Below are 12,953 nucleotides of genomic sequence, written 5' to 3'. Positions count from 1 at the left end.
TCAATGGTTTGCTGCTAATATTTGCCTTTGTATTTGACATGCTCAGGCTGTGCCTCTCAGGATACAGATGTATCAGGCTCCTGTCAGCATGCCCTTCTTAGCTTCATCAATCTTATCTAGTTTTGGTGGCTATATACTATGGGCTGTATACCCAGGTGGGGCAGGGTCTGAATGGCCATGCCTTCAGACTCTGTTCCAAACTTTACCTCCATATCCACTCTTATGAATATATTTATTCCCTCTTTTAAAAAGGAGTGGAGCATACCCACTTTGGTCATCCTTCTTCTTCAGCTTCATGTGGTCTGTGGATTGTATTTTGAGTAATTTGAGCTTTTGGGCTAATATCCATTTATGAATGAATGCATACCTTGTGTATCTTTCTTTGATTGTGTTACCTCACACAGGATGATATTTTCTAGTTTATCCATTTGCCTATGAATTTCATGAAGTCATTGTTTTTGATATCTGAGTAGTAAAACATTGTGTAGATGTATCATATTTTCTGTATCCATTCCTCTGTTGAAGAGCATCTGTGTTCTTTCCAGCATTGAACTATTATAAATAAAGCTGCTATGAACATAGTGGAGCACGTATCCTTGTTATATGTTGGAGCTTCATTTGGGTATATGCCCAGGAGTGGTGTAGCTGGGTCCTCAGGTAGCAATACATCCAATTTTCTGTGGAAAATCCAGACAGATTTCTAGAGTGGTTGTACCAGCTTCCTTTCTAAACATTCCTCTTTCTAAACATCCTGACCAGTATCTGCTCTCACCTGAATTTTGGTATTAGACATTCTGATTGGTGTGAGGTAGAATCTCAGGGTTGTTTTGATTTGTATTTCTCTGACTACTAAGGATGTTGAACATTTCTTTATGTACTTCTCAGCCATTTGATATTTCTCAGCTGAGAATTCTTTGTTAAGCACTATGCCCTGTTTCTAACAAAGTTATTTGGCTCTCTGGATTCTAACTTCTTGAGTTCTTTGTATATTTTGGATAATAGCCCTCTATCAGATATAGGATTGGTAAAGATCTGTTCCCAATCTGTTGATGTCTTTAAGAGTTATGGGATTGTTCAGATGGTTTATCTGATCCTGATTTAACTTCGGGACCTGGTATTTGTCCAGAAAATAGTTATTTACTCCATGCTACCCACTTTGTTGGATATAGGCTTTTGTAGGAGGATCTGATGATTTTTTTAATTTCTTTAGATTCTGTAATTATGTCTCCCTTTTCATTTCTGATTTTGTTAATTTGGATACACTCTCTGTGACCTCTGGTTAGTCAGGCTAAAGGTTTGTCTATCTTGTTGATTCTCAAAGAACTAGCTCCTGTTTTGCTTTGTTTTTGTTGTTGTTGTGTTTTGTTTTGTTTTTGTTGTTGTTGTTTTGTTGTTTTTTTTTATTTTTTGTATAGTTCCTTTTGTTTCTACTTGGTTGATTTCAGCCCTGAGTTTGATTATTTCATACCTTCTACTCTTCTTGGGTTTATTTTTTTTCTTTTTGTACTAGAACTTTTAGGTGTGGTGTCAAGCTGTTGACACATGCTCTCTCCTGTTTTTTTTTTTTTTTTTTTTTTTTTTTTTGCAGACACTCAGAGCTATGAGTTTTCCTCTTAGTACCACTTTCATTCTGTCCCATTAGTTTGGGTATATTTTATCTTCATTTTCATTAAATTCTAAGAAGTATTTTATTTCTTTCTTTATTTCTTACTTGACCAAGTTGTCATTGAGTAGAGCATTGTTCATATACATGTGGGCTTTTTTGTCTTTATTGTTGTTCTTGATGACCAGCCTTAATTTGTGGTGATCTGATAGGATGCATGGCATTATGTCTATCTTTCTGCATCTGTTGAGGCCTGTTTTGTGACCGAGTATATGGTCAATTTTGGAGAAGGTACCATGAGGTAATGAGAATAAGATATATCTTTTTGTTTTAGGATTTAATGTTCTATAAATATCTGTTAAATCCATTTGGTTCTTAACTTCTATTAGTTTCTCTTTATGTCTGTTTGATTTCTGGAGAGAAACATTTTACAGTGTTTGTGGTTATTGGGAGAGATTTGAGTTCAGTATAACAGTTTAGAAAAATTGTCTATTGTAGATATAGAGAGAACAAACCTTCATATAATTATTGAAAAGCATTTATTAAAACAAGAAACACTAAGGAATTTTCCAGAAGACATGACAGACATAAGGTTTTGGACTAAGGTGAAGTATAGGGGAAAAGACCTGCTGACCTGAAAATGAGTATGAATCATCCCAGATGAACCTGCTGATTTAGAGAATGACTTGAACTTTCGAGATCACATGGGGGAAATTCAGTGTGACAAATATTCAGGTAAAACTGTGCTAAATGTAAAGAGGATGTTAATAACCATGAGGGAAGTATGTGGCTGATCAGTAGACATTGACTGGCCCCAAGCTCTGCTTGTGCTTGGGTATGGTCTGGTAGTATATATAGGAGGCAGAAATTTGAATGAAAACAAAGCTCAGGTGAAGCAGAATTCCTGACTGGAAGCCTACACTGTCGTGGATCTACTTAGAGATGCAGCTAACTTTGACTCTTTCAGGCTCCAGTAAGTTTCCATTCATTCATGTACCTCTTAGTAAACATTAATAGTGCATACATGTTCATGATGTGTTTGGAGTGTATATTTGCTTTAGGATGTGGTGTGTTTGTCAAAGTGCCTCCAGAACATTTCGATTTAGACCTGTTGATTACAGTAACTATTACCTCATCTATTGAAAGAAAGACTTTACCATGTTTCTGGTTAAGGGAGGAGATTTGAGTTTAGTAAAATAGTCTCAAGCTTCAAATATGTACAAATAATGACTTGTGTTCTCGAGCTCATGGTTAGTCAAAGCTCCATGTGTTTGCATCTACTCTGCATCATTGGAGAACCGATATTTGATCCTACTTCCTCTATAGAAGAAGCAACAGAGAGATGAAAGGACTTTCTGTATTCTACTTGCTTAATTATTTGTGAGATCAGTGGCTTTCAAGTGGGATTTCTCCTTGTTTCATAAAAACAAGAAAATTCTCAGTTATTGTACATTGTCCTTATTAACAGTAGAACAAAGGGGGACAGTGTTCCTGGTATCTATAGAGCACTAGCAATTGACACCTTCTACTATAAAGCACACATTCCAGAACAACAAAATTTATAACTCATTTTGCATTATTGAAAATATTAAGGCTCATTGATAATTCAAATATTAAATGAATTAAATGATTAAATACTCCAATTTCTTCAAGTTCACAAACAGAAAGTTACTATCCATTTGTGTACCAAACAAAATATTTGCTTTATCTTAATCAATCTGAATTAACTATTAACTATCAAATTCCCAAATCTTAAGCAATTTTATGTATAAGGGAAGTGAATTAATTGCAATATTAATGTATTTAATAAAATGGAAAAAAACATAATTTCTTGAGAACATCAGCTATGTTCAGACAGTGCCTTGAGGTTTCTGGTTCATGGTTAGTCAAAGTTCCATGTGTTTATATACTACTTGAAAAGCTACACTCCAACAAATGCAAACTCTGAGAGGTCTCCTCCATTTCCAGTTCTGTAATGGAGAAATGTCACTAGTTTTCCATATTTTCTCATTATGAAAATAAATACCCTATTAATCAATAGCAAATCAAACCACATGGCTGATAGTCTCAGAAAAGATAGCATTCCAACGTAATTTATTTGATGTAACCTCACATGCATAGATCATTTCAGTTTGTTTCTCTGACAGCAGGTATGCAACTGTTGCTGCTGGTGTCAAACCTGCTCTTGTGGGAAAACATGGCCTCCAAACCAACTGTGCTTGTGTCCACTGAAGACCTGTATCATCGTTTGGTTGAACAGTCTCATAATACATTTATCAAGGCTGCAGATGTATACCGTGAATTTGTAAGTAATGTCTTTGCTTCTGGATTCTTATCTAAAAGGTCTTTCAAATAACCAAACACTAATAAAAGTGGAATGTGTCATGTACACAATTCCAAAATTTCACCATGATAGGTAATAGAAAGAATCACATACCGAAAGTAGAATGGGCAGAATGTGAAGATTCATTCAAATCTCAAAAAGTATTGTAAAGAATTAAATGAAGTTCTCTGTGTCTCTCAGGAGCGATCTACATCCGGCTCCTGTCGGTCTGCGCTTCTTTGCTTCATCCATCTTGTCTAATTGGGTGGCTGTATATGTATGGGTCACATGTGGGGCAGGCTCTGAATGGGTGTTCCTTCAGTCTCTGTTTTAATCTTTGCCTCTCTCTTCCCTGCCAAGGGTATTCTTGTTCCCCTTTTAGAGAAGGAGTGAAGCATTCACATTTTAATCATCCGTCTTGAGTTTCATTTGTTCTAGGCATCTAGGGTAATTCAAGCATTTGGGCTAATAGCCACTTATCAGTGAGTGCATACCATGTATGTCTTTCTGCGAATGCCAGCAGCAAACCACTGAACTGAGAATAGGACCCCCGCTGAAGGAATCAGAGAAAGAATTGGAAGAGCTTGAAGGGGCTCGAGACTCCATATGTACAACAATGCCAAGCAACCAGAGCTTCCAGGGACTAAGCCACTACCTAAAGACTATACATGGACTGACCCTGGACTCTGACCTCATAGGTAGCAATGAATATCCTAGTAAGAGCACCAGTGGAAGGGGAAGCCCTGGGTCCTGCTAAGACTGAACCCCCAGTGAACTAGACTGTTGGGGGTAGGGCAGCAATGGGGGGAGGGTTGGGAGGGGAACACCCATAAGGAAGGGGAGGGGGAGGGGGATGTTTGCCCGGAAACCAAAGAATTATTATTAAGTATTAAATAAATTTAAAAAAAGTATAAGAAAATTAAAAAAAAGACACAAAGATAAGCCAACTTAAAAAAAATGAAGTTCTCTATAATATCTTAAAAAATAACAGCTTGTTTTTAACTTTGTCACAGGAACTTTGATTTCTTGGTAATCTATCCCTAGGTTCTATTTTCATATTCATTCCTTATGTATTGAAGGAGAATTTTATTGAAGATAGTTATGTCAAAAGAATAAATTTAGAAAAAGTCAAAACCATGGGGTACTTAAATGAAAAGAGTAAAAAAAATTGAACCCATGCAAATAGTGAAAAAGAAAGATAAAATACAATAGCTCTCTTTTTAAGTTCATGAATTCTAAGAATCGTGCTTTATCATTTTCAGGAAGGAGTCTTAGTGCAATTGAAGAGCTGATTTAGACAAAAATACATTACCTCTTCCTTGTAGATATAACTCATTGGTTCAGGGTCTGGCAGTGAGGAAACAACAGAGAAATTTCCATTGAAAAATGAGTATATGGATTATATATCCTTATTTTTTTTCTGAGCTGGGGACCGAACCCAGGGCCTCGTGCTTGCTAGGCAAGCGCTCTACCGCTGAGCTAAATCCCCAACCCCCATTATATATCCTTATATTTATAAGGAATATACATTCCCATTTTTAGTTTCCTTCACTTGTTTTTTCAAAACTCTTTATTCTTGTCTCCTAATCTTTCAGCAGTATAACATTACTAAGAATTCCTTAATTTTTGTAAGTTGTCTGATACTTAAATTTAAGTAATTTTGTATTTTCCTAATAAATACCTTATACAAGTACATTTTTCATATCATTAATATAAAATATCAATATTCAATAGTGATATCAATATTTTTTGTGAATTCTTACTTTACTCACAGCTGAATATTTCCTTAAAATATGCCTAGAATTTAATGGTTAATTTGTTGACTGTATCAACAATAAGGAATTGCATATTTACCACAAACGTGAAAAAACTATTGGTGATATTAGATATCAAAGTTATAGAGATACAATACCTGCTTTGAAAAGCACATCATATTTCTTCCAATAAAAATGAAATATTTATGAAACTGGAAAATAATATTAATTTTATGACATTTAGCCAAAATCCAAGGAAATCTGATACTTAACGATGTAGTAGTTAGGAACTTTGGGGTATTATGTTTCTTTCTTTACAAATTATAATATTATCAAGGACAATGTAAAAGAACAGTTAAGGGGAAAGAGATTGGGAGGACAGTAGATTAGTTTGCATATGTATGACAAAGAAAAAGTGGGGAGATTATGTTTCCATCAATCCATTGTGTCAAATAATGCATAGTTTTTCAATATTACAAATGTGTTGTTTATCAAATGCAATGATCTTATGGTCATGTATGTTTCCATTCAATTCTGAAACCTCAAATGAATCAAAACGTTTAATTTCTTTCAGGATATAAATTTTGCCAAGAGAAGTTGGATGAAAGACAGGATACTTCCCCTGTGTCACACTGCTTCCATCCACGTTCCAGAGAATCGAGAGGAAGTTCATGAAATTAAAGTAGATTTCCTCCCTCTTTTGTTTTGTTTTGCCACACAAATAATGTTCCATATGCACTAGTTTTGCTAGTTTTGCTATATATGATTACCAAGCCCATGAGAGGTATGATAATCACCATTAATAGATGAAAATGTCAGAAAGTAATGGCATCATATAGTTGATAACTTTAGCACTAAGTCAGATGACTGCCAATTCACATTATCGCTAGATCTAACTGTCCTGCAAACTGTCTGTTTGTCCCCTTAGAAGCCCTTCTCTCAACTGGATGCTCATTCTTAAATATATTTATATACATATAAGAGTAAATACAAATCCAGTTATATTTGTGGTATGATACCAAAGGATCTACTATTGGCAGTACTTGTGTCCTTTCTCACTAAGTTTCTAAACTCTGCAGGACTATTTCTGTTTGTTTATTATTTGTGTAGTCTTCACTGACTGGTCTGTCTTCTGCTATATCTTAACTGAAAATCAACTTTATAAGAGACTCCTCTACAGAATATCTCATGCTCCTCAGTATGACTTCCATTTTGATGAGGTCTTTATAGCTCTGAACATCTAATCTATTATCTCTTACCTTTGACTACCCGTCATAAACATCAGAATTTGATTTTCATAAAACTAATATGTAACTTTGCTTCCCACACATAATGTATTCTCTAATCATATGTGTATAACTAATACAAGTAATGTATACAATATATTCTCATAAATAATTTACTATATAAAGAAAAATAGAAGAAATCGAAATGGAAGTAAACATTTGTACAAACTGACTTTTTAGACAATACATAGAGAATTCTGTTGGCATAGAAATATTGAATGATAGTAAGCAATCGTTTTGAGAACACTAGAAAGGGTGGTTTCAAAGAGCAAGCAACGTTTTTCTCTTGCATGTCAAGAAAGAATTTATCATAATTTCTTTCATGTCATGTAAACATTCTTAATCATTATTGTCTAATTTTCCTAGCATCATGTTGACCAGTACTGGCGTGTTTGTTTCATTCCTAAACATAAGCATTTTTTTGAAATTCTGATTGCACTTCTCTATGGTCTTTATTTTCATAATCTCTAGGATTCCTCATAGCAAATAAAAATGTTTTATTTTGTTTTAACGTGGAGCTTCACTAACACTTATTTAATTAAAATTTCATTCTGATTTCTACTGATGTCTGGAATTAAGGTAATGTTCTGTAACACTTTTTCTACTGCACATGTCAATAAATAAAAAAAAAAACTTCCCTAGCGCCAAAGGGTGTGAATCATGCAGATACCTGAAAAATAAAATTTGAAAAACAATTATGTTCAGTGAACATGTTTTAATATTCTATATAGAAGTTACAAGAATATGAGAAATCAATTTTACTAACTAGTGTAGAAATTATTTGAGCCATTAGTTTCTGATGGTGTTGGCATCTAAGTTATGAGAGTCATGTTTCTGGACACCTACTAAGCCCTATAGAACTATTTTTCTCACAAAGAGCAAGAAATCAAAGAGAGGAGGTTTAATTAGGTCACATGGTAAAATGCATAGAAACACAAAATAACATTTTGAAAGAATTATTGACTTACATAGTTTTATTTAGCAATGTAGAAAACAAGAGCTGAAAATATACATTTATACAACATTTATAGAGAATGAAAATATTTGTATAATATGAAACCCTTAGCATACATTATTAATAAAAATATACTGTTGTTTGTCCTTTGTGAACAAACCACAGGTGGCTAACTATTCAGCTCTATGTCACTTAGTTTAATGTGGTATCCAATAATATTTTCTCAGACTGAAGACCTTCTGAGATCAATCATCAATATTTCAGTTTCCTGGAAAGAACCTCTCAAACACTTTGTGTCTGCAGTGACTGATCTTCCGGGAGCTTCTGCTAGTATGAGGAAAAAAGCTGTTGATATGAAGGACAAAAATCTTATAATTCTGGAGGGACTTCAGAAAATATTCAACAGGGTAAGTCTTTGTTGATGCTATATATGCAATTGGTAAATTGGGTGATGCAAAAGAATTTTAAAATATCCACATCAAAGAATAATTACTAAGAAGTCTACAGAACATTGATTACCATAGAAAATTGCTCTGCCTCAGAGTAATTCTGACTATAGCTTTCCTGGGTACTTTGGGCACTCAGAAGATGTCATGACAATCATTTCCTGTATTGCTTGCACCTTGTAGAAAGAATCAATATAGTACACAAAATATAAATATATCTAAAAAGAAGAAAAGCATCAGGGCACTCTATCAGAGTAAATATGGTATAAAGGACACATCAGGGAAAGTACTGAGAGCATGTAAAACTACTCAAAGGGAAAGGATTGGCATTGCCTTCTCATTGCTTTTTAATTCCATATATATATATATATATATATATATATATATATATATATATATATATATATATATATATATATATATATATGACTGTCTACAGTAGAATTTATTTGAGCCATTAGCTTTTGACAGTGTTGGAATCTATGTTATGAGAGTCATGTTTATGGACAAATACTAGGCTCTATAGAATTGGTTTTCTCACAGATGGACAAGCAATCAAAGAAATTAGAACACATGGCATAATGTACAGAGACACAAAACATCATCATTTAGAGAGAGAGAGAGGCGGGGGGGAGAGAAGGATAATATCAATAATACCTTTCCATTTGATGTTTAGACTCAGACTAAGGTTGAAGAAAATGAAAATTTTGACTACCCTGCCTGGTCTGGACTCAAAGACTTGCAGTCATCTGATGAAGACACTCATCTTTTTGCCATTTATAATCTGTGCCGCTGCTTTAAAAGTGACATCCATAAGATTGACACTTATCTCAAAGTCTTGAGGTGCCGAGTTGTCTTTAAGAATGAGTGTTGAGTGTCCACCTTTTGAAGTTCTGCTCCCATTGTTGAACCAGACTTTTGTAATGCTTTTTTCCCTCTCAGTGCATTCAGAGCTGTAATGAATTCTTTTCATAAAATAAAATGTAATTATTTAGAAATACCAGGCTCAATATGAAAATTGAGGAAAATCTCTTGTTTCCCTTTAGTATCATATGGATCCATGCTTTAGTAATATGCATGTAACATTTTGAAGTTTGACAATCACATGTGCTTATTTTAGGTCACAGTATATTGAAGTAGACAGAGATTGTTGGTATTTATCAGCTGTATTGTATCAAGGAGATAGACATATCTGAGGTAGTTTATTTTGTGAGCACATTTTTAGTCTAACAAACAAGTTCAATACTATTGAACTATCCCTAAGTACAATTAATTTAAACTCTCCAAAATGGAGTAGAGAAGAAGAATGCACCGCATATGTATTTCTCCAGCCCATCTGCCACCTTGATCATCCTTAAAAACATCTTACAATGAGTACATGTTTAGATTTATGTGGTTCTGACAACATTTCATGTTACAATCAGAGTATTTGAATCTCTCCCTGCATCCACCAGATTTTAAGGTTGCATAGCAGTGAAGGCCAAAGCCTATATTATTGATGTTTCTGTGATATCTCCTTTCTGTTTATTGATGCTTGTGAATTTCTTGAAAACAAGAAATTCTAAAAAGGCTTTAATTTCTTTCTTTCTTTCTGGCACAAAGATATCATTGAGTAGAGGGTTCTTCAACTTCCATGTATATGTGGGTTTTGTGCCATTTTTGTTGTTATTGAAGACCCGCTTTAGTCTGGAGTAATCTGAAAGGATTCATGGGATTATTTCATTTTTCTTGTATCTTTTGAGGCCTGTTTTGTGACTAATTATATGTTTTATCTTTGGAGAAGGTACCATGAGGTTCTGAGAAGGAGGTATATTCTTTTGTTTTAGAATGAAATGTTCTATACACATCTGTTAAATCCATTTGGTTCATAACTTCTCTATGTGTCTGTTTAATTTCTGTTTCCATGATCTGTCCATTGATGAGAGTGGGCTATTGAAATCACCTACTATTACTATGTGAGGTGCAATGTGTGCTTTGAGCTACATTCTTTTATGAATGTAGGTGCCCTTGTATTTAAAACATAGATATATAGGATTGAGAATTCATCCCTGTGGAGTTTTCCTTTGATGAATATGAAGTGACCTTCTTTATCTTTTTCTGATAACTTTTGGTTGAAAGTCAATTTTATTTGATATTAGAATGGGTACTCCAGCTTGTTTATTTGAACCATTTGCTTGGAAATTTGTTCTTCAGACTTACACTCTGAGGTTGTGTCTGTCTTTGTCTCTGAGGTGTGTTTCCTGTATGCAGCAAAATGCGGATTCCTCTTTATGTATTCAGTTTGTTAATCTATGTCTTTTTATTGGGGAATTGAGTCCACTGATGTTAAGAGATATTAAGGTATATTGATTGTTCTTTCCTATTATTTTTGCTGTTTGAGGTGGAATTATATTTGTGTGCCTCTGTTCTTTTTGTTTCCTTGCAAGGAAATTGCTTCTTTGTGGTGTAGTTCCCTCCTTGTGTTGGAGTTTTCAATCTATTATCCTTTGTAGGGCTGGATTTGTAGAAAGATATTGGGTAATTTGGTTTTGTCATGGAATATCTTGGTTCCTCCAAATATGTTAATTGAGAGTTTTGCTGGATACAGTTTCCTGTGCTGGCATTTGTGTTCTCTTAAGGTCTGTATGACTTCTGCCCAGAATCTTCTGGCTTTCATAATCTCTGATGAGAAGTCTGGTGTGATTCTGATAGGTCTGCCTTTATATGTTTCTTGACCATTTTCCCTTACTGCTTTAAATATTCTTACTTCAATTTGTGTTTTGAGTATAATATGAAGGGACTAATTTATTTTCTATTTCTACCTGTTTGGACTTCTGTAGGCTTCTTGTATGTATATGGGCATATTTTTCTTTAGTTCAGGGAAGATTTATTGTATAATTTTGTTGAAGATATTAACTGCCCCTTTAAGTTGGGAGTCTCCACTCTCTTCTATGCCTATTATCCTTAGGTTCAATCTTCTATCCTGGATATCCTGGATGTTTTGGGCTAGGATCGTTTTGTGTTTTACATTACCTTTGACAGTTGTTTCGATGTTTTCTATGGTATCTTCTGCATCTGAGATTCTCTCTTCTATCTCTTGTATTCTGTTGATGATACTTGCATCTATGACTCTCGATCTCTTCCTTACGTTTTCTATCTCCAGGGTTTTCTCCCTTTCTGGGTTCTTTATTGTTTCTATCTCCATTTTTAAATACTGGAAGGGTTTATTCAATTCCTTCCCCCTTTTGTGACTTCCTGTAATTCTTTAAGAGATTTTTGTGTTTCCTCTTTAAGGGCTTCTATTTGTTTACTTGTGTTGTCCTGTATTTCTTTAAGATAGTAATGTATGGGGTTTGGGGATTTTGCTCAATGGTAGAGCGCTTGCCTAGCAAGCGCAAGGCCCTGGGTTCGGTCCCCAGCTCTAAAAGAGAGAGAGAGAGAGAGAGAGAGAGAGAGAGAGAGAGAGAGAGAGAGAGAGTAATGTATGTCCTTCTTAAAGTCCTCAATCATCATCAGCCAAATCATGCTTTTATGATGTGTTTGGATAACCAGTATTTGCCTTGATGGGGTAACTGGGCTCTGATGGTGCCAGTTATTCTTGGTTTCTGTTGCTTAAAGGTTTCTGCCCTTGCTTCTTGAGATCAAGTTGTTTCTGGTTTAGCTTGTCTTGCTGTCTCTGACAGTGGCTTGACCCTTCTGTAGGCCTGTGGGTCAGCACTAGAGTAGACCTGTTTTCTTTCAGCCAGGTCTGGGAACAGAGGGCTCTTTCTGGGTTTGTGTGACCTGAAGGCTCCAGACGTGTTGCTTGGTGCAGAAGAGTTGGTCTCACCTCTGCTCTCAGGTGTGTAAGTCTTCCTGGAAACTGGCTTTCAGCTCTTTTTGAAGGCTGAAAGCCGAATGCTCATGCTCCAGAGTGATTCTAGGGCCCTGTGCCCAGAGGACACAGATGGCACTAGGCAGATTCCTCTTAGGTCTGGAATGTGGGCAAAAAGTAGTTGTCTCCTCTGAGTTTTCAGAATTCCCACACTTCTGAGGATCCACATCTCTCTCTTATGGTATTTCAGTATTAGGAGTTGGGGTACTGGTTCAGATCAGTTCCAGGTGCAGGCAGAAACCAACAGGTTCCTGCTGCCTACTACTCTTTTGTATCCAGAGGACAATATGCAGGTTCCTGTTGGGCCAGGAATGTTAGCAGAAATGGCAATCTCACCTGAGCTCTCCGGACTGTCCTCACTTCTGGGATTTCAGATCTCTCTTCCACAGGATTTGGGTACAGAGAACTCCAGGATGATATTTTCAAGGCCCATCCTTTTGCCTAAGAATTTCATGAAGTTGTTGTTTATAATAGCTGAATAGTGTAATAACTGAATAGCTACACTGTGCAGATGTACCACAATTTCTGTATCCACTCCTCTGTTGAAGGACATTGGGTTCTTCCCAGCTTCTAACTATTATAAATAAGGCTGATATGAACATAGTGGAGCACGTGTCTTCATTAGATGTTGGAGCATCATTTGGGAATATGCGCAGAAGTGATATTGCTTGGTTCTAAGAGAGGACTTCATCCAATTTTCTGAGGAAACTCCAGACTGATTTTCAAAGTGGTT

At 35.4% G+C, this 12,953-nt stretch overlaps 1 protein-coding gene across 1 annotated transcript; it reads left to right on the top strand.

Moving 5' to 3' along the window:
* The first annotated feature begins 2,524 nt into the window (after positions 1-2,524).
* Positions 2,525-9,362, top strand: Prl3d4 (prolactin family 3, subfamily D, member 4). The gene is made up of 5 exons (NM_033233.1): positions 2,525-2,576; positions 3,754-3,908; positions 6,255-6,362; positions 8,149-8,328; positions 9,044-9,362. The coding sequence occupies exons 1-5, from the start codon at positions 2,546-2,548 to the stop codon at positions 9,239-9,241; spliced, it is 672 nt and encodes a 223-aa protein (NP_150236.1). The 5' UTR covers positions 2,525-2,545; the 3' UTR covers positions 9,242-9,362.
* Positions 9,363-12,953: the final 3,591 nt, after the last annotated feature.

Source organism: Rattus norvegicus, chromosome 17 (genome assembly GCF_036323735.1).
Source record: "Rattus norvegicus strain BN/NHsdMcwi chromosome 17, GRCr8, whole genome shotgun sequence".
In the NCBI taxonomy this organism is placed as follows: Eukaryota; Metazoa; Chordata; class Mammalia; order Rodentia; family Muridae; genus Rattus; species Rattus norvegicus.
This window is presented reverse-complemented; position numbering and strand designations above follow the sequence as displayed.

Excerpts from the sequence above, each read along its gene's own strand:
- Prl3d4 (NM_033233.1), top strand. The coding sequence starts at position 2,546 with ATGCAGCTAACTTTGACTCTTTCAGGCTCCA. Across the intron at positions 2,577-3,753 it reads TTTGACTCTTTCAGGCTCCA|GTATGCAACTGTTGCTGCTG; the intron begins GTAAGTTTCCAT and ends CTCTGACAGCAG. Across the intron at positions 8,329-9,043 it reads TTCAGAAAATATTCAACAGG|ACTCAGACTAAGGTTGAAGA; the intron begins GTAAGTCTTTGT and ends TTTGATGTTTAG.